We start from the raw sequence: 22,224 nt of genomic DNA on the forward strand, positions 1-22,224 counted from the left end.
TCATCCTCATTATTATTATTCTCTGTGCCTCAGTTACCTCATCTGTAAAATGGGGATGAAGACTGAGCCCCCCCGTGGGACAACCTGATCACCTTGTAACCTCCCCAGCGCTTAGAACCGTGCTTTGCACATAGTAAGCGCTTAATAAATGCCATCATCATCATTACTATTATTCTCTGTGCCTCAGTTACCTTATCTGTAAAATGGGGATGAAGACTGTGAGCCCCCCCACGCCGTGGGACAACCTGATCAACTGGTAACGCCCCCCCCCCTCCCCGCAGCGCTTAGAACGGTGATTTGCACATAGTAAGTGCTTAATAAATGCCATCATTATTGTTATTATTCTTCTCTGAGCCTCAGTTACCTCATCCGTAAAATGGGGATTAAGACTGTGAGCTCCCCACATGGGACAACCTGATCACGTTGTAACCTCCCCAGCGTTTAGAACAGTGCTCTGCACATAGTAAGCGCTTAATATATGCCATCATTATTATAATTATTATTCTCTGGGCTCAGTTCCCTCATTTGGAAAATGGGGATTAAAACTGTGAGCCCTTGTGGGGCAACCTGATCAACTTGTAACCTCCCCAGCGTTTAGAACGGTGATTTGCACATAGTAAGTGCTTAATAAATGCCATCATTATTGTTATTATTATAATCTGAACCTCAGTTACCTCATCTGTAAAATGGGGATTAAGACTGTGAGCCCCCCACATGGGACAACCTGATCACCTTGTAGCCTCCCCAGCAGTTAGAACAGTGCTTTGCACATAGTAAGCGCTTAATAAATGCCATTATTATTATTATTCTCTGGGCCTCAGTTCCCTCATCTGTAAAATGGGGATGAAGACTGAGAGCCCCCCGTGGGACAACCTGATCAACTTGTAACCTCCCCAGCAGTTAGAACAGTGCTTTGCACATAATAAGCGCTTAATAAATGCCATTATTATTATTATTATTATTATTATTAATATTATTCTCTGTGCCTCAGTTCCCTCATCTGTAAAATGGGGATGAAGACTGTGAGCCCCCCCGTGGGACAACCTGATCACCTTGTAACCTCCCCAGCGCTTAGAACAGTGCTTTGCAAATAGTAAGCGCTTAATAAATGCCCTCATCATCATCATTATTATTATTATTCTCTGGGCCTCAGTTCCCTCATCTGTAAAATGGGGATAAAGACTGTGAGCCCCCCCGTGGGACAACCTGATCACCTTGTAACCTCCCCAGCACTTGGAACAGTGCTCTGCACATAGTAAGCGCTTAATAAATGACCCGTGGGACAACCTGATCACCTTGTAACCTCCCCAGCAGTTAGAACAGTGCTTTGCACATAGTAAGCGCTTAATAAATGCCATCATTATTATTATTATTATTCTCTGTGCCTCAGTTCCCTCATCTGTAAAATGGGGATGAAGACTGTGAGCCCCCCCGTGGGACAACCTGATCACCTTGTAACCTCCCCAGCGCTTAGAACGGTGCTTTGCACATAGTAAGCGCTTAATAAATGCCCTCATCATCATCATCATTATTATTATTATTCTCTGGGCCTCAGTTCCCTCATCTGTAAAATGGGGATAAAGACTGTGAGCCCCCCCGTGGGACAACCTGATCACCTTGTAACCTCCCCAGCACTTGGAACAGTGCTTTGCAGATAGTAAGCGCTTAATAAATGCCCCGTGGGACAACCTGATCACCTTGTAACCTCCCCAGCAATTAGAACAGTGCTTTGCACATAGTAAGCGCTTAATAAAAGCCATCATTATTGTTATTATTATTCTCTGAACCTCAGTTCCCTCATCTGGAAAATGGGGATGAAGATTGTGAGCCCCCCGTGGGACCACCTGATCACCTTGTAACCTCCCCAGCGCTTAGAACGGTGCTTTGCACATAGTAAGCGCTTAATAAATGCCATCATCATTATTATTATTATTCCCTGGGCCTCAGTTCCCTCATCTGTAAAATGGGGATGAAGACTGAGAGCCCCCCATGGGACAACCTGATCACCTTGTATCCCCCCCAGCGCTTAGAACAGGGCTTTGCACATAGTAAGCGCTTAACAAATGCCATCATCATCATTATTATTATTCTCTGTGCCTCAGTTCCCTCATCTGTAAAATGGGGATGAAGACTGTGAGCCCCCCGTGGGACCACCTGATCACCTTGTAACCTCCCCAGCGCTTAGAACAGTGCTTTGCACATAGTAAGCCCTTAATAAATGCCATCATTATTATTATTATTATTATTATTGTTCTCTGGGCCTCAGTTGCCTCATCTGTAAAATGGGGATGAAGACTGTGAGCTCCCCCCGTGGGACCACCTGATCACCTTGTAACCTCCCCAGCGCTTAGAACAGTGATTTGCACGTAGTCAGCTTTTAATAAACGCCTTTATTATTATTATTATTATAACCACCACCACCATTAGACTGTGAGCCCCTTTTAGACTGTGAGCCCCCTGTTGGGCAGGGACTGTCTCTATATGTTGCTAATTTGTCCTTCCCAAGCGCTTAGTACAGTGCTCTGCACATAGTAAGCGCTCAATAAATACAATTGATTGACTGATTGATTACTATGAACAAACAGCCCAAGGATGATTTTTGGGGGCCCTCCGCGCATGCGCAGGCATTTCGCCCCCTCCGCGCATGCGCAGGCGTTTCGCCCCCTCCCGCCCACAGGTAGGAGACTGCCGAGCGCGCCCTGGGCCCGCAAAAATCTCGCGAGAGTGGGGCGGGGGGGGAGAGGGAGCGCGGGAGGAGGTCTCGCGAGAGGTGGGGGCGGAGGACGTCTCGCGAGATCTGCGGAGGAGGAGGAGGCGGCGGTTGCCGGAGCCATGACGTCCGCCCTGGAGAACTTTATCAACCGTATCCGGACGCTGAGCGGGGCCCGGCTCGCCGGGGAAGGCCGCGGGGGCCGCCGGGACTCGGCGGGGTTCGGTCCGGTTCGGGTCGGTCACTTCCGGTTCGGGTCGGGCACTTCCGGTCCCGTCCGGCCGCTCACTTCCGGTCCCGCCGGCCCGCGCGTGCGCACAAGTAGGTCCCTCCTCATTCATTCAGGCGTATTTATTGAGCGCTTACTATGTGCAGAGCACTGTACTAAGCGCTCGGGAAGTACAAATTGGCAACATACAGAGACAGTCCCTACCCAACAGTGGGCTCACAGTCTAAAAGGGGGAGACAGAGAACAAAACCAAACACACTAACAAAATAAAATAAATAGACTAGATATGGACAAGTAAAATAAACAAATAAATAGGCTGAGTGGAAAGAGCACGGGCTTTGGAGTCAGAGGTCGTGGGTTCTAATCCTGGCTTCGCCACTTAATGACTTATTTTATTTGTACCTATCTATTCTATTTTATTTTGTTGGTATGTTTGGTTTTGTTGTCTGTCTCCCCCTTTTAGACTGTGAGCCCACTGTTGGGTAGGGACCGTCTCTAGATGTTGCCAATTTGGACTTCCCAAGCGCTTAGTACAGTGCTCTGCACATAGTAAGCGCTCAATAAATACGATTGATGATGATGAAGTGCTTACAGTGTGCGAAGCGCTGGGGAGGTTGCGGTAATAATAATGATGGTATTTGTTAAGCGCTTACAATGTGCGAAGCGCTGGGGAGGTTACGGTAATAATAATGATGGTATTTGTTAAGCGCTTACAATGTGCGAAGCACTGGGGAGGTTGCAGTAATAATAATAAGGGTATTTGTTAAGCGCTTACAATGTGCGAAGCGCTGGGGAGGTTGCAGTAATAATAATGATGGTGTTTGTTAAGCGCTTACAATGTGCGAAGCGCTGGGGAGGTTGCAGTAATAATAATGATGGTATTTGTTAAGCGCTTACAATGTGCGAAGCGCTGGGGAGGTTGCAGTAATAATGATGGTGGTATTTGTTAAGCGCTTACTATGTGCAAAGCACCGTTCTAATCACTCAATCGTATTTATTGAGCGCTTACTGTGTGCAGAGCACTGGACTAAGCGCTTGGGAAGTCCAAGTTGGCAACATATAGAGACAGTCACTACCCAACAGCGGGCTCACAGTCTAAAAGGGGGAGACAGAGAACAAAACCAAACACACTAACAAAATAAAATAAATAGACTAGATAGGGACAAGTAAAATAAACAAATAAATAGGCTGAGTGGAAAGAGCACGGGCTTTGGAGTCAGAGGTCGTGGGTTCTAATCCTGGCTTCGCCACTTAATGACTTATTTTATTTGTACCTATCTATTCTATTTTATTTTGTTAGTATGTTTGGTTTTGTTGTCTGTCTCCCCCTTTTAGACTGTGAGCCCACTGTTGGGTAGGGACCGTCTCTAGATGTTGCCAACTTGTACTTCCCAAGCGCTTAGTACATTGCTCTGCACATAGTAAGCGCTCAATAAATACGATTGATGATGATGAAGTGCTTACAGTGTGCGAAGCGCTGGGGAGGTTGCAGTAATAATAATGATGGTGTTTGTTAAGCGCTTACAATGTGCGAAGCGCTGGGGAGGTTACGGTAATAATAATGATGGTATTTGTTAAGCGCTTACAATGTGCGAAGCACTGGGGAGGTTGCAGTAATAATAATAAGGGTATTTGTTAAGCGCTTACAATGTGCGAAGCGCTGGGGAGGTTGCAGTAATAATAATGATGGTGTTTGTTAAGCGCTTACAATGTGCGAAGCGCTGGGGAGGTTGCAGTAATAATAATGATGGTATTTGTTAAGCGCTTACAATGTGCGAAGCGCTGGGGAGGTTGCAGTAATGATGGTGGTATTTGTTAAGCGCTTACTATGTGCAAAGCACCGTTCTAATCACTCAATCGTATTTATTGAGCGCTTACTGTGTGCAGAGCACTGGACTAAGCGCTTGGGAAGTCCAAGTTGGCAACATATAGAGACAGTCACTACCCAACAGCGGGCTCACAGTCTAAAAGGGGGAGACAGAGAACAAAACCAAACACACTAACAAAATAAAATAAATAGACTAGATATGGACAAGTAAAATAAACAAATAAATAGGCTGAGTGGAAAGAGCACGGGCTTTGGAGTCAGAGGTCGTGGGTTCTAATCCTGGCTTCGCCACTTAATGACTTATTTTATTTGTACCTATCTATTCTATTTTATTTTGTTAGTATGTTTGGTTTTGTTGTCTGTCTCCCCCTTTTAGACTGTGAGCCCACTGTTGGGTAGGGACCGTCTCTAGATGTTGCCAACTTGTACTTCCCAAGCGCTTAGTACAGTGCTCTGCACATAGTAAGCGCTCAATAAATACGATTGATGATGATGAAGTGCTTACAGTGTGCGAAGCGCTGGGGAGGTTGCGGTAATAATAATGATGGTATTTGTTAAGCGCTTACAATGTGCGAAGCGCTGGGGAGGTTACGGTAATAATAATGATGGTATTTGTTAAGCGCTTACAATGTGCGAAGCACTGGGGAGGTTGCAGTAATAATAATAAGGGTATTTGTTAAGCGCTTACAATGTGCGAAGCGCTGGGGAGGTTACGGTAATAATAATGATGGTATTTGTTAAGCGCTTACAATGTGCGAAGCACTGGGGAGGTTGCAGTAATAATAATAAGGGTATTTGTTAAGCGCTTACAATGTGCAAAGCGCTGGGGAGGTTGCAGTAATAATAATGATGGTATTTGTTAAGCGCTTACAATGTGCGAAGCGCTGGGGAGGTTGCAGTAATAATAATGATGGTATTTGTTAAGCGCTTACAATGTGCGAAGCGCTGGGGAGGTTGCAGTAATAATGATGGTGGTATTTGTTAAGCGCTACTATGTGCAAAGCACCGTTCTAATCACTCAATCGTATTTATTGAGCGCTTACTGTGTGCAGAGCACTGTACTAAGCGCTTGGGAAGTACAAGTTGGCAACATAGACAGTCCCTACCCACCAGTGGGCTCACAGTCTGATGATAAGAAGAATGCTAATAATAATAATGGAATTTGTTAAATGTTACTATGTGGTGAGCACTGTTCAAAGATGATCAGGTTTGGATACAGACCCTGTTCCACATGGAAGTCGCAGTCTAAGTAGGAGGGAAAACAGGTATTGAATACCCATTTACAGATAATAATAATAATAATAATAATAACGAGATACAAGGTGATGAGGTTGTCCCGCGTGGGGCTCACACTCTTCTCCCCGTTTTACAGATGAGGGAACTGAGGCTCCGAGAAGTTAAGTGACTTGCCCAAGGTCACACAGCAGACACGTGGCGGAGTCGGGATTCGAACCCATGACCTCTGACTGCAAAGCCCGGGCTCTTTCCACTGAGCTTCCCTAATAACAGCATTCATTCATTCATTCAGTCGTATTTAAGGAGTGTGGCATTGAGGGTCCGAGAAGTTACGTGACTTGCCCAAGGTCACACAGCAGACACGTGGCGGAGCTGGGATTCGAACCCATGACCTCTGACTGCAAAGCCCGGGCTTTTTCCACTGAGCTTCCCTAACAGCATTCATTCATTCATTCAGTCGTATTTAAGGAGTGTGGCGCTGAGGGTCCGAGAAGTTAAGTGACTTGCCCAAGGTCACGCAGCAGACACGTGGCGGAGCCGGGATTCGAACCCATGACCTCTGACTGCAAAGCCCGGGCTCTTTCCACCGAGCTTCCCTAATAACAGCATTCATTCATTCATTCATTCATTCATTCAGTCGTATTTAAGGAGCGTGGCCCCGTTGAGCAGAGAAGCAGTGCTCACTACGCGCCGGGCACTGTACTCAGGGCTGGAGTGGATACAAGCAAAGCGGGCCGGACACAGTTCCTGTCCCATGAGGGGCTCCCAGTCTCTATCCCCATTTTATAGATGAGGTAACCGAGGCACAAAGAAGTGAAGCCACTCGCCCAAGTCTTTTTATTTTATTTTGTTAGTATGTTTGGTTTTGCTCTCTGTCTCCCCGTTCTAGCCCGTGAGCCCGCTGTTGGGTAGGGACTGTCTCTATATGTTGCCAACTCGGACTTCCCAAGCGCTTAGTACAGCGCTGTGCACACAGTAGGCGCTCAATAAATACGATTGAATGAATGAATTAGGGCCCGCGCTCTGTCCACTGTGCCACGCCGCTGCTTCTGGGACCGTTTACACTGGGGTGGTCTCGAAATCCCCAGTCGATCAGGAGAATGGCAGCTCTGGCCTGGTCACCTCATCGCCTCCCCTCCTTTCGTGCCTTAATTTTCCGTCCATCCCCCTTCATTTTAAGCGCCTACGAGAGCAGCCGTCCAATAAATACTATTGAAACACAAATTTCCCTCCAGGCCGGATGGCCTCCAATTCCTCCTCCTTTGCTGGCCTGGATACCGTCTCAGAGGACCGAAGAAAATTAGAAAATTCAGATTGATCTGTCAAAAGAAATGGCTTTCCACCCATCAGCTGTGTCTGGGGCAGGCGTACCCCACGTTCGATATGTTTTCTGGGGTTTTTTTTAAGCTAGAAGGTGATTAAAGATGGAAGGTTCAGGACCAATCATTTAGTGGTATTTATTGAGCGCCTTTGGTGTGCAGAGCGCTGTATTAAACGCTTGAGAGAGTACAGCACAGTAGAGTCGGTAGACACAATCCGTGCACACAGGAGCTTGCATATCTATCCTTAGTGCCTGGAGATTTACTTGTACTTCCCAAGCGCTTAGTACAGTGCTCTGCACACAGTAAGCGCTCAATAAATATGATTGATTGATTGACCGATCATTTAGTGGTATTTAGTGAGCGCCTTTGGTGTGCAGAGCGCTGTATTAAACGCTTGAGAGAGTACAGCGCAGTAGAGTCGGTAGACACAATCCGTGCACACAGGAGCTTGCATATCTATCCTTAGTGCCTGGAGATTTACTTGTACTTCCCAAGCGCTTAGTACAGTGCTCTGCACACAGTAAGCGCTCAATAAATATGATTGATTGATTGACCGATCATTTAGTGGTATTTATTGAGTGCCTTTGGTGTGCTGAGCGCTGTATTAAACGCTTGGGGAGAGTACAGTGCAGTAGAGTCGGTAGACACAATCCGTGCACACAGGAGCTTGCATATCTATCCTTAGTGCCTGGAGATTTACTTGTACTTCCCAAGCGCTTAGTACAGGGCTCTGCACACAGTAAGCGCTCAATAAATATGATTGACTGATTGACCGATCATTTAGTGGTATTTAGTGAGCGCCTTTGGTGTGCAGAGCGCTGTATTAAACGCTTGGGAGAGTACAGTGTAGTAGAGTCGGTAGACACAATCCGTGCACACAGGAGCTTACATATCTATCCTTAGTGCCTGGAGATTTACTTGTACTTCCCAAGCGCTTAGTACAGTGCTCTGCACACAGTAAGCGCTCAATAAATATGATTGATTGATTGACCGATCATTTAGTGGTATTTAGTGAGCGCCTTTGGTGTGCAGAGCGCTGTATTAAACGCTTGGGAGAGTACAGTGTAGTAGAGTCGGTAGACACAATCCGTGCACACAGGAGCTTACAGTCGATCCTTAGTGTCTGGAGATTTACTTGTACTTCCCAAGCGCTTAGTACAGTGCTCTGCACACAGTAAGCGCTCAATAAATATGATTGATTGATTGACCGATCATTTAGTGGTATTTATTGAGCACCTTTGGTGTGCAGAGCGCTGTATTAAACGCTTGAGAGAGTACAGCGCAGTAGAGTCGGTAGACACAATCCGTGCACACAGGAGCTTGCATATCTATCCTTAGTGCCTGGAGATTTACTTGTACTTCCCAAGCGCTTAGTACAGTGCTCTGCACACAGTAAGCGCTCAATAAATATGATTGATTGATTGACCGATCATTTAGTGGTATTTAGTGAGCGCCTTTGGTGTGCAGAGCGCTGTATGAAACGCTTGGGAGAGTACAGTGTAGTAGAGTCGGTAGACACAATCCGTGCACACAGGAGCTTACATATCTATCCTTAGTGCCTGGAGATTTACTTGTACTTCCCAAGCGCTTAGTACAGTGCTCTGCACACAGTAAACGCTCAATAAATATGATTGATTGACCAATCATTTAGTGGTATTTATTGAGCGCCTTTAAATACGATTGATTGATTGATTGATTTACTGTTTCTGCAAAGCAAAGCATACCCAAATAATTTTTTCCGTAAACTTCGAACTAATCCGTAGAATATCCTCAGCTCCATTACAGGGGGTAGCTATAATGTTCCTGAGTAACAAATGGGGTCTGTAGGTTTCCAGAAAATCCTAAATTCTTATATCAAGTTTCCAGGGAATGTAGGTTTTCTCTGCGAGATGTTTCCTTGACTCAGGGATCAGGTACCGTCGCAGTGATTACGTCTGATGGGAGAATGATTGTGGTAAGTGCTCATTATTCCGTGCTTTTTTTTTTTTTTATGTAGCTCTTGTCTGGGGATTAATTAATTTTATATTGGTTTTACTTTACCTGTCCCACCACCAAGTTACCTGTATCTCCGTAACCTCCTGAAAATAGTTGAAACTTAGGTGACCAAAGGCGGCTATCCTGGCAACTGCCCGCTGATCCGTGACTGCTTGCCCGAGTCCTGCTTTCCCTTTGACTATAAATCATCAATCGTCATCATCAGTCGTATTTATTGAGCGCTTACTGTGTGCAGAGCACTGTACTAGGCGCTTGGGAAGTACAAGTTGGCAACATATAGAGACAGTCCCTACCCAACAGTGGGCTCACAGTCTAAATGACGGCATAAATGCATTTTGTATGTGAAATTAATGCACGCACTTCATAGTGTGTTGCATCCCTGCTGCCTCCCAGCGCGTTTGGCACTGCCCTTTTGAAGTCTTGAGAGGCAGGGAGGGGGTGCAAATTGGCTCTGAGAAAATCATTATCACTATATTCGATTCCTTTCCGTGAATCCTTGATCCCTAAATTTTTGTGGCTGGACCAAGGCTTGTTTGGTGATTGCACCAGGAGATTCCCTCATCCCGTTCATAGGAAAGGGCCCAGGACCCTGGGAGTCAGGAAATCTGGGTTCTGAACCCGGCTCTGCCATATAATAACAATAATAATAATAATAGTGGCATTTATTAAGCACTTACTACGTGCAAAGCACTGTTCTAAGCGCTGGGGAGGTTACAGGGTGATCAGGTTGTCCCACGTGGGGCTCACAGTCTTAATCCCCATTTTACAGATGAGGTAACTGAGGCACAGAGAAGTTAAGTGACTTGCCCAAAGTCACACAGCTGACATTTGGCAGAGCTGGGATTTGAACCCATGACCCCTGCCATATGCCTGCTGTGTGTCCTTGGGCAAGTCTCTGTGCCTTGGTTTCCGCATCTTTACAAAAGGGAGAAAATTCCTGTTCTCCCTCTCTTTTAGACTGTGTGTCCATTATGGTTATTTTGTATCAACCTCGGTGCTGAGCACATAATTAGGGTATTTTTTAGGCACTTGCTACGTACCAAACGCTGTATTAATCACGGGGGTAAGTACAAAATAATCAGATTGTAAGTTGTCCCTATAATAATAATAATGATAATAATGTTGGCATTTGTTAAGCGCTTACTATGTGCAAAGCACTGTTCTAAGCGCTGGGGTAGGTACAAGGTAATCAGGTTGTCCCACGAGGGGCTCACAGTCTTCATCCCCATTTTACAGATGAGGGAACTGAGGCCCAGAGAAGTGGAGTGACTTGCCCAACGTCACACAGCTGACAAGTGGCGGAGCGGGGATTTGAACCCACGACCTCTGACCCCAAAGCCCGGGCTCTTTCCACTGAGCCACGCTGCTCACATAGGACATGTATATTTGTTTGTTCATATTTATTACTCTATTTATTTTACTTGTACATATCTATTTTATTTTGTTATTTTATTTTATTCTATTTCGTTTTGTTCTCCGTCTCCCCCTTCTAGACTGTGAGCCCACTGTTGGGTAGGGACCGTCTCTCTAGGTTGCCAACTTGTACTTCCCAAGCGCTTAGTACAGTGCTCTGCACACAGGAAGCGCTCAATAAATACAATTGATTGATTGACTCGCAGGCTAAGTAGAAGGCTTTAATCCACATTTGGCAGGTGAGGAAACTGAGGCGTAGAGAATATGACTTGCCCAAGGTCACACGGCGGTCGACTGGCAGAGCTGGAATTAGAACCCAGATCCAGTCCCGTGCTCTTTCCGCTAGGCCACGCTTCAGGGTACATTGTACACGCTTGGTACATGTCATCGTTACCATTATTTTAATTTGGCTTTACTGAATCTGGGGAAGTAAACCTCGGAACAGGACGTGCCTTGTATTTATTAATTATTGTCTTGGAATGAGGGTTAGGCAAGTGAGTGGTGGAATCAAAGGAGTCACCTGCTTGGCTCACTTAAAAAGCAGGGGCTTCATCAACTTCTATTATATGACAGTCAAAGGAGTTAAGAATATGAAGGGGGTGGAATTCTATACACAGGCTCATTTTTAAAGGTAACAAGAAGAGGCAAGAAAGTGAAATGGGAGCATTTGAGCCCACTTTTATCTCCAGGAGACGTCTATATTCTGGAAGTTTAGGGAAGTGGGATGGGGGCCCAAGGGACGGGATCCCGCCTCCCTCCCAAAGAGCCTCAGAACCAGTAACTGGAATAATCACTTGCCCAGTTCCAAGACCTGTAGACGGGCAAGCGATTTTATCCATTGTTTTCTGTTCAAACCCAAGCCTATTTCAAGGACTTATTATGCCATGCATTTACTTGCCCTCCAAGAGACTGCTTCTGGTTCTCAGGAAATGTGGGGTTCGTCAAGAAATTCTAGCCTAGTAATACCATAATAGTACCAGTAAGTGCTTACTTTTGTGGAAAGCATTGTGCGGAGGGCTAGGAAAGAATCCGACCGTGAGATCGAGACATCGGCCTTGATCCACCGTCCCCAGTCGGAGAGGAAGTGGGAAAAGGGGACTGGCGACAAGGATGTAGCAGAGGTGAAACAATAAATGCTTGGCCGAAGAATGCAAGGTCGTTCTGTGATCTTGGGACTTGTATATCTTCAATTATTTAGCTCTAAAACAAGGTAGGCTAAGCAGTGTATTTTCGTGGCCAAACTAAACCTCTCTGCTTTGGAATAACTGGAGATCGTCAAAAAGGGCTTGTGTTGTAGAATTTTCACTAGAACCGTTTTCTCTTTTAAAATGGTTAAGTATCCCAGAAATAGAAAGGCATCTGTCTGATCTCTAACTTAGTCATGAACTGTGTTTTGGATTTTGTTTAGGACTTCTCCTCCTCCCCATCCCCCGCCCTACCTCCTTCCCCTCCCCACAGCACTTGTATATATATTTGTAAAGATCTATTACTCTATTTATTTTGCTTGTACATATTTACTATTCTATTTATTTTGTTAATGATGTGCATATAGCTTTAATTCTATTTGTTCAGGCAACTTTGACACCTGTCTACATGTTTTGTTGTCTGTCTCCCCCTTCTAGACTGTGAGCCCGTTGTTGGGTAGGGACCGTCTCTATATGTTGCCAACTTGGACTTCCCAAGCGCTTAGCAAAATGCTCCGCACGCAGTAAGCGCTCAATGAATATGAATGAAAGACTGGGCTGATTTTTACTTTGTGCACCTTCTAGGGAACCCTGAAAGGTTTCGATCAGACCATCAACCTGATTTTAGATGAAAGCCATGAACGGGTCTTCAGCTCTTCCCAAGGAGTAGAACAAGTGGTCCTCGGGCTGTACATCGTAAGAGGAGACAATGTGTAAGTAGAATACGTTCCAACTACAACCCCACAATTGGATGTTTTGGTTTTTTTTTTTTTAAAAAAAAGACCATCTGTGAAAGGGCAGTACCTGGCGGGATTAGGAGTCTGGTGTTTATTTCAATCCAGACAACGTTGGCCTCAGAAAGTCAAATTTCTTGATGTTTACCACCAAAATGGAAACCATATCTCAGATTGATTAGTTATGGTTAGTTATTAGTTGAGAAGCAGCATGGCCTAGTGGAAAGAACACGTGCTGGGGAGTCAAAGAACCTGCGTTCTAATCCAGACTCTGCCATTTGCCTGCAGTGTGACTTTGAGCAAGTCATTTAATTTCTTTGAGTCTCGGTTTTCTCATCTGTAAGATGTATTGCACTCTCCCAAGCGCCTAGAGTACAGTACTTCACACAGTAAATGCTCAATAAATTCCACTGATTGATTAAGTGAGGAGGTGGCGTCCTCAGGATTCCTCTTGCTGCCGTCCCTGAATGTTGGCTGCCTGTATTTATGATCAGTCAATCAACCACATTTGATTTGTGGAGCACTGTACTCAACACTTGGAAGGGCACAGTACAACAGTTGGTTGGCGGCACGTTCCCTGTCCACCATAAGCTTACAGTCTAAAGATGAGTGTATAGTGTAGATGGAGGTCATGAAGGTATTTGCGCAGTCTATTTAAGAAACTTAGGAGGAATAACCTTGTCCACACCGTCGTCCATTAGGGCCAACACACTCCGTCGACCACGCTCACTAATCAGCCACGCTGCTTGAAAGGCAAGGTCTGCGTCCGTGATTCACTTTCTCAGCCACACATCTGAAGATCAGAGAGGAAAAGGAGGGGATGGGCTTGTGCCCTTGTAAAAGTAGTGGCCAGGGAACCTCTTGGAATAGAGGAGACCTGTTGGCGAAGATTTCTTATTTGAAAGAGGGAGGCCTTTGATGCCACAGTTCCTTCAAACCACCTGGCAGAATGGAAGGCACAGAAAAAAACCTACACCCGGTTTGAGGTCTTTCTGGCTACTTCCCCCTTCCACTTGTAAAAGTGTAGAACAACAATGTATAATCCAAGGCTTTTATGGTATTTGTTAAGCACTTACTATGTGCCAGGCAGTGTACTAAGTGCTGGGGTAGATACAAGCTAGTCATGTCCCACGGGGGGCTCATAGTCTTAATCCGCATTTTACAGATGAGATAACTGGGGCACAGAGAAGTGAAGGTCACACAGCAGAAAAGCGGCAGAGCGGGGAATTTATTCCCTTTAGACTGTAAGCTCATTGTGAGCAAGGGCCGTATCTCCCAGCTGTTATATTGTTGTAATATACTTTCCCAAGCACGTCGTACAGTGCTCTGCACACGGTAAGTGCTCGATAAATATGACTGAGTGAGTATTCCGTATCATTCAGACTTGGCCGTAAGAAATTTTAATTCGTTCCACTTTATCACAATTGTTTACAGTGCAGTCATCGGAGAAATCGATGAAGAAACAGACTCCGCTCTCGACTTGGGAAATATACGAGCAGAACCGTTGAACTCTGTCGCACACTGAGGAGAAGGAGAAGCTGGATTCATGGGACTTGGCAAATCGCTGGCTGTAAAGAACTGTTTATCTGCGTTTGATGCCGTAGCGTTTTTATAAATTGTGTGACATTGCCATCTACAGGGTCTGCACGCATCTTTTGGTGAATGTTTTGTAGTTGAACATGTAAATTAACATTTTTAAAGTTATTAAATGCAAGATTTTTCGTGAAGTTGCAAATTTGGCAGCCAGATTTTTTTTTTTTTACTAAGCACAGATTACCTAGCGAAGATTATTCCTGATGACATTTGGCATTTTTATTATAAAAGTGGTGACTTTGACATTTTCAAAGGTTTGGGAGACATTTTCTAGGCAGAATTTTTGGGTTAATTATATCAGAACTATGGATTAGTACTTGCGAGTCAAGAGTCAGAGAAAACGGAGTCATAAGGTAGGAAACTGTAGCTGTCACATTTGTTGCCTTTGCTACCAGTGATGTTTGCCAGTCCTGTTAATTGTGGAGCCTTGCCACCCCTTTCTCTGGGAAGGGTGAAGGGTGGGAGGGTTTGATTTAAGAATATCCTTGGGAGAGGAGACAGGCTTCCCCTTGCTGGGGAAAATTAGACTAGGTAGAGGATGTTTTGTTGGGACTAAGCAACAGGTGTTGTATAATAGCTAGGAGACACAAAAGTGGAGGAAGGGAATGGTCGTGGGAATAAAGTTTGGAACCGAGTCTAGGAAAAGCTTTTTAGCAGCAGGTGGCATCTGCAAGGATGATAAATCGTTCATTGCATTCCTTAACATTTCTGAAGACACTTTAGTCCCAGTGCCACAATTTGTAGTCATTGTAGCTAGTATCTAACCTATGCCTTAAAGAAGTATGCTAAAAAGTTCACCTGTACAAAATGAATGGCCTTCAACCCATAGCAGAATATGTCAAAGGGTGGGTTACGCAAATTGAGGATTATTCAGGATCCCCTTAAAATAGAGGTCTCCAACTCTTCATCTGAATCTTCTGAGACCTCCTGGGGATTTTGAATTCTTTCACATTCCTTTTCAAACAATTTAGATGAGGAATGACATTTTAATTAGGGGGTGTTGTGTATGTAGTTTTTAATCATTTCGGTTTCTAATAATAATGAAAGCATTTATTAAGCGCTTACTATGTGCAAAGCACTGTTCTAAGCGCTAGGGGGTTACAAGGTGATCAGGTTGTCCCGTGGGGGGCTCACAGTCTTCATCCCCATTTTACAGATGAGGGAACTGAGGCCCGGAGAAGTTAAGTGACTTGCCCAAAGTCACATTTGATTTCTCCCAGATTTGGAAGCAGGTACGATTCCTTGGGAAAAGTGTAATGGAACATATCACAACACTACCACATCCAAGTTGATAATATCTTTGCCCTACCAAATCCAGGGTACCTGGATTTTAAAAGCTGTCAGGGCACAGTTCATTTTTAACCTGAGTTTTTAGCACATATTGGGGCTAGAATTATTGGGGAATTAGGGAACTTCATCCCACAGAGTGCATGAATCTGGATAGGGTGTGATGTTGGAAGAAACGATGGAGCACACATGCATAGCGTAGGTCATGGGGCATGTAAATAGTTAACATGGGGGTTGTTAAGAATATAAATCCTCACTTTCTAAAAGAACTGGATTATATGAGGCTGTCATGCTTTGGGTTGCCTAAAGAAACGTAGGTGACGTATTCCTTCAGGAACGCTTTGCAACCATCAAAAACAACTAGAAAACAGTTTTATAAGATTCACTGTCAATCACCAGAACAGTCACTTTTTTAATTCCCCATGTAAATTACTCAGCAAGTGATTGATGGTTTGAGAATTGGTGAATTAATCACCAATTTTAAATAACAAGAGCTAAGCACTGTTAATATGACTCAAGGAAAGAGGGCTTTTGGGGAGTGTTTTTGCTTCAGAAATTTTTTAGGGTTAGAGGCAATCGTGGGTGGATTACCTAACTTCAAACCACAGCATGAGTTACCTCCCAATTCTAGTGCATTTTTAAAAACACAAGTATATTTCCACAGAGGAACTAACTGTCATGGCTTTTGATAATTTTTGAACATTTTAAAATGTTTATGCATAGTTCAGCCTTCCACAGTAATACACAAGAGCGAAAGCAATCTAGGAAACATCCAGTAAGAAAAAAACTTTGGACGTTTTTGCATGAAACAAACCCAACAGGAGGTTGAAAATATTTAGCATTAGGTTTGTTTTTTTAATTTAATTTTATTTGTGTACGGTGTGCCGGGTATCTGCGTTCTAATCCTGCCACTTTTCTGCTGCGTGACCTTGGACAAGTCACTTATTTGGGCCTCAGTTACCACATCTGTAAAGTGGTGATCAAGACTGTGATCCCTAAATGGGGCATGGACTTTGTCTAACATGGTTAGCATGTCTCTAAGCCAGTATTTACAACCGCGCTTGACACATATTAAATGCCTAACAAGTACTATTATTATTATTCATTCATTCAATCATACTTATTGAGCGCTTACTGTGTGCAGAGCACTGCACTAAGCTCTTGGGAAGTATTATTATTATTACATACATATTTATTACTCTATTTTACTTGTACATATCTATTCCATTTATTTTATTTTGTTAGTATGTTTGGTTTTGTTCTCTGTCTCCCCCTTCTAGACTGTGAGCCCACTGTTGGGTAGGGACTGTCTCTATATGTTGCCAACTTGGACTTCCCAAGCGCTTAGTACAGTGCTGTGCACACAGTAAGCGCTCAATAAATACGATTGATTGATTATTATTATTATTTCCAAAGCCTGTTATTCAAGGAATGCAAATTCTCAACAAGAAAAGGGATCTTCCTCGATGGAGCTCCCTCTTTTTTTTAATTAAAAAAATTTTTTTATGGTATCTGCTAAGTGCTTACTGCATTGTCAAACTGATCCAGACACAGGGTAGATACAAGTTTTTCAGGTCGGACACAATCCCTGCCTTGCATGGAGCTCACAGTCTAAATTGGAGAGGGGAGGATTTCATTCCCATTTTACAGATGAGGTAACTGAGGGACAGAGAAGTTAAGTGACTTACCCAGGGTGATCCATTAAGCAATTGGAAGAGCCCAGGCAAAACCCATCCAGACCCATATCAGCATATTTGGGACCAGATTTGTGCTGCTTGAAGACCAGCTGTAACTTGCAAATGGCAATGGGACCAAAAAATCCTGCCCCTTTTCAATCTTTTACCCACTGCTAAGCGGTAAGAACCGGGGGAGCTGGGGATCATACTTTATGCTCTGGGGCCGTCACTACATTTTCTTCAAATTCACCTTCCCTCTATGCAAAGATCTGTCCACTGTCTACCTGCAGATGTTTTTTTTTTCTGTATCTAACGCACACCTACATAGAAACACTTGTCTCTCCATCTGACTTGCAGCTTTCCTGTGGATGCCCATGTGCTGGGTAAAACTAAAGCTATGCAGCAGGCAACAATAAATACGCGGTATTTTCTAAATATTTACTGTGTGCCAGGCACTGAGGTGATTACAAGCCCACCTACTAGTTCTTTTATTAACCTAGTAGAAAACAGGAAAAGATGTTAGAAGTGTTTGTTGGATCACCTGGTGGGGATCACTCTTTTCTCACCTGTTATATACATCCTGTGTTATGCTCAAGTCAATGAGAAGTTGGGTGCAAATTATACACCGGACTCCTCCTTTGTCATTTTCTAACATGGGTAGTTTTCAGCAGGCAGATTCAGGCCAAAGGGGAATTTTCCATCTGGAAACTCACCTACGAAACATGAGCCTGGTGTGGGTCTTGTATATTTATTCATTCATTCAGTTGTATTTATTGAGTGCCAACTGTGTGCAGAGCACTGTACTAAGTGCTTGGGAAGTACAAGTGTGGTATATATCTTGTATATTACAGTGCTTGGATCATAGTAAGTGCTTAACAAATACCATGGTTATTATTATTATGAGCCTGGCCCCAGCAGACATAACCAGTGAGTTTTCTGTTGGTGGCAGTACTTACATACTACGCACCGCCATGTCCAAGACAATTATTTGCAAGTATTTGTTCTCCAGAGGCAGAAGGATGGTTGTGAAAACACAATCAGTAGTACTAAGTAAATCCTGCCATTTTAAGCAGTCTTGCTCTCCCCTCCTACCTCTTTAGAGGCCAGCCCAAAGATGAGCTAAGTGGAATGGCCGAACTGGGAGGAAGCTCAGAGGTTTGAGGAGACTGAATGTCGGGGTGCTCCGGGAGACAAAGATTGTGAAATGGCTTTCTGAATTACAAGTGGCTGCCCTAGAGACAGTCTGGCCTAAGCCAGACTACTTTTCTTACCACGGACCTGGATGAAAGAGATTTAATTAGCCCCTCAAGTGAGGAAACCTGCCAGTGAATAATAATGAGGAAGCAGCCTCCTGCTGTGTGCCGAAATGTAAAATTAAATCAAGAACTGGATGACTTTGGAGTCTGATTCCAATTAAAAAAAGACAAGCTCTTCCCAACATGTGTGCCCTCCAAAATTAACAACTCGACAGACCCAGGAAAAAACAGATTTTTTAATGGCATTTTAAAGTGCTTACTATGCACCAGGCACTGTACTAAGTACAGTGTAGACCGTAGACTACTACAGCCTATGTCCCACCTGGGGCTCAGTCCTATTCCCCATTTTACAGTTCATTCATTCAATCGTATTTATTGAGCGCTTCCTGCGTGCAGAGCACTGTACTAAGCGCTTGGGAAGTACAAGTTGGCATCATAGAGATGGTCCCTACCCAACAGTGGGCTCACAGTCTAGAAGGGGGAGACACAGAACAAAAAACATTAACAAAATAAAATAAATAGTTGAGGTAACAGGCACAGAGAAGTGAAGCGAGTTGCTTAAGGTCACACGGCAGGCTAGTGGTGGGGTCAGGATTAAAATCCAGATCCCACTAGGCCCTGCTGCTTCACTTTTAACCAGGTGAAGAGACCCAGAATTAAAAACGGGTCCTTTCAAGGACAAGTCGGTGTGGGCCAGGGAAACCCTGGTCCTAAAACTGGGCAAGCTGCTTGAGCCAAAATGACCTCCCGCTGTGCCCTTATTTATCAATCAATCAATCTATCAATCGTATTTATTGAGCACTTACTGTGTGCAGAGCACTGTACTAAGCGCTTGGGAAGTACAAGTTGGCAACATATAGAGGCAGTCCCTACCCAGCAGTGGGCTCACAGTCTAGAAGGGGGAGACGGAGAACAAAACCAAACATACTAACAAAATAAAATAGAGTAATAACATGTGCTCGGGCAGAGGGGGAGGGAGATTAGACCACCAGCTAGTTAATGCAGGCCGTGTGAGAACCCCCTCCCCTCCACACCTCGTTGACTCTGGTCCAGATACCCCTTCTGAGGACTGGGAGAGCCAATTCTCTGTCTCCATGGCACAAATGAGGAGGGCACTGGGGCCACTTGGCCCTTGGGAGGGCCAGTCTAAATGTCTTGCGGTTGCTGATTTGCCCATGGGGATTGTCTCCCAAATTGACACTGTTGGGTAGGGACTGTCTCTATGTGTTGCCGACTTGTACTTCCCAAGCGCTTAGTACAGTGCTCTGCACACAGTAAGCGCTCAATAAATATGATGGATTGATTGAAGACTGTGAGCCCCCCAGTGGGACCACCTGATCACCTTGTAACCTTTTAGTAAGCACTTAATAAATGCCATTATCATTATTATTATTATAATGCTCCCAAGCGCTTAGTCCACTGCTCTGCACCCAGTAAGCGCTCAATAAATAGGACTGAATGAAGGAATGACTATTAGTATTGAGAAGCAGCGTGGCTCAGTGGAAAGAGCCCGGGCTATGGAGTCAGAGGTCATGGGTTCAAATCCGGCTCCGCCAACTGTCAGCTGTGTGATTTTGGGCAAGTCACTTCACTTCTCTGGGCCTCAGTTACCTCATCTGTAAAATGGGAATTAAGACTGTGAGCCCAACGTGGGGCAACCTCATCACTTTGTAACCTCCCCAGCGCTTAGAACAGTGCTTTGCACATAGTAAGGGCTTAGTAAATGTCATTAAAAAAAACTTCACTTCTCTGGGCCTCAGTTCCCTCATCTGTAAAATGGGGATGAAGACTGTGAGCCCCCCGTGGGACCACTTGATCACCTTGTAACCTCCCCAGCGCTTAGTGCTTTGCACATAGTAAGCGCTCAATAAATGCCGTTATTATTATTATAAAGGAGAGATGAGAGCGCCCCCTATCGCTCGGGTCTGGTTTAGTCTCCCTGTTCCGCGGGTCCCGCGGAGCCCGCGCATGCGCACTGCCTAGCCTCGGGCGGGCACGGCGCGTGCGCAGTGGCGCCTCCGGGGCCCGGACCGCGCCGTTGCTAGGGTCGCCGGGCGTTGCCCGGGTGACCGGGCGTTGCTAGGTTGGACCAGCCCAAGCGCTTAGTCCAGTGCTCTGCACCCAGTAAGCGCTCAGTAAATAGGACTGAACGAAGGAATGAATATCAGTATTGAGAAGCAGCGTGGCTCAGTGGAAAGAGCCCGGGCTTTGGAGTCAGAGGTCGTGGGTTCAAATCCCGCCTCCACCACTTGTCAGCTGTGTGACTTTGGGCAAGTCACTTCACTTCTCTGGGCCTCAGTTGCCTCATCTGTAAAATGGAGATGAAGACTGTGAGCCCCCCCCCCCCCCCCGTGGGACCACCTGATCACCTTGTAACCTCCCCAACGCTTAGAACGGTGCTTTGTACATAGTAAGCGCTTAATAAATGCCATTAAAAAAAAAACAAAACTTCACTTCTCTGGGCCTCAGTTCCCTCATCTGTAAAATGGGGATGAAGACTGTGAGCCCCCCGTGGGACCACCTGATCACCTTGTAACCTCCCCAGCGCTTAGAACGGTGCTTTGTACGTAGTAAGCGCTTAATAAATGCCATTTAAAAAAAAAAAAACTTCACTTCTCTGGGCCTCAGTTCCCTCATCTGTAAAATGGGGATGAAGACTGTGAGCCCCCCGTGGGACCACCTGATCACCTTGTAACCTCCCCAGCGCTTAGAACGGTGCTTTGCACATAGTAAGCTCTCAATTAATGCGGCGTGGCTCAGTGGAAAGAGCCCGGGCTTTGGAGTCGGAGGTCATGGGTTCAAATACCGGCTCCGCCAACTGTCAGCTGCGCGACTTTGGGCGAGTCGCTTAATCAATCAATCAATCAATCAATCGTATTTATTGAGCGCTTACTATGTGCAGAGCACTGTACTAAGCGCTTGGGAAGTACAAATTGGCAACACATAGAGACAGTCCCTACCCAACAGCGGGCTCACAGTCTAAAAGGGGGAGACAGAGAACAGAACCAAACATACCAACAAAATAAAATAAATAGGATAGAAATGTACAAATAAAATAAATAAATAAATAAATAGAGTAATAAATATGTACAACCATATATACATATATACAGGTGCTGTGGGGAAGGGAAGGAGGTAAGACGGGGGGATGGAGAGGGGGACGAGGGGGGAGAGGAAGGAAGGGGCTTAACTTCTCTGAGCCTCAGTTGCCTCATCTGTAAAATGGGGATGAAGACTGTGAGCCCCCCCGTGGGACCACCTGATCACCCTTTAACCTCCCCGGCGCTTAGAACGGTGCTTTGCACATAGTGGATTTTTAGACTGTGAGCCCACCGTTGGGTAGGGACTGTCTCTATGTGTTGCCAACTTGTACTTCCCAAGTGCAGTAAGCGCTCAATAAATCCGATTAATTGATTGATTGATCGTAAGCGCTCAATAAATGGCATTATTATACAGGAGAGATGAGCGCGCCCCCTATCGCTCGGGTCTGGTTTAGTCTCCCCGTTCCGGGTCCCGCGGGGCCCGCGCATGCGCACCGCCTCGCCTCGGGCGGGCGCGGCGCGTGCGCGGTGGCGCCTCCGGGGCCCGGGCCGCGCCGTTGCTAGGGTCGCCGGGCGTTGCCCGGGTGACCGGGCGTTGCTAGGTTGGACCAGCATCGGGCCCGACCCGACCCGGAGGATGGAGGTGGGGCGGCGGCGTTGGCAGCGGGGCGCGGGGGGCCCGGGCGGCCCCGGGCCGGCCCTGGCCGCCCGGGTCAGGAC

At 45.5% G+C, this 22,224-nt stretch overlaps 1 protein-coding gene across 1 annotated transcript; it reads left to right on the forward strand.

The window, feature by feature from the left end:
* Positions 1 to 2,788: 2,788 nt before the first annotated feature.
* Positions 2,789 to 14,381, forward strand: LSM8 (LSM8 homolog, U6 small nuclear RNA associated). Its single transcript, XM_038752945.1, has 4 exons — positions 2,789 to 2,863; positions 9,239 to 9,279; positions 12,503 to 12,630; positions 14,086 to 14,381. The coding sequence occupies exons 1-4, from the start codon at positions 2,833 to 2,835 to the stop codon at positions 14,174 to 14,176; spliced, it is 291 nt and encodes a 96-aa protein (XP_038608873.1). The 5' UTR covers positions 2,789 to 2,832; the 3' UTR covers positions 14,177 to 14,381.
* The last annotated feature ends 7,843 nt before the right edge of the window (positions 14,382 to 22,224 follow it).

This window comes from Tachyglossus aculeatus, chromosome 10 (assembly GCF_015852505.1).
Source record: "Tachyglossus aculeatus isolate mTacAcu1 chromosome 10, mTacAcu1.pri, whole genome shotgun sequence".
NCBI lineage: Eukaryota > Metazoa > Chordata > Mammalia > Monotremata > Tachyglossidae > Tachyglossus > Tachyglossus aculeatus.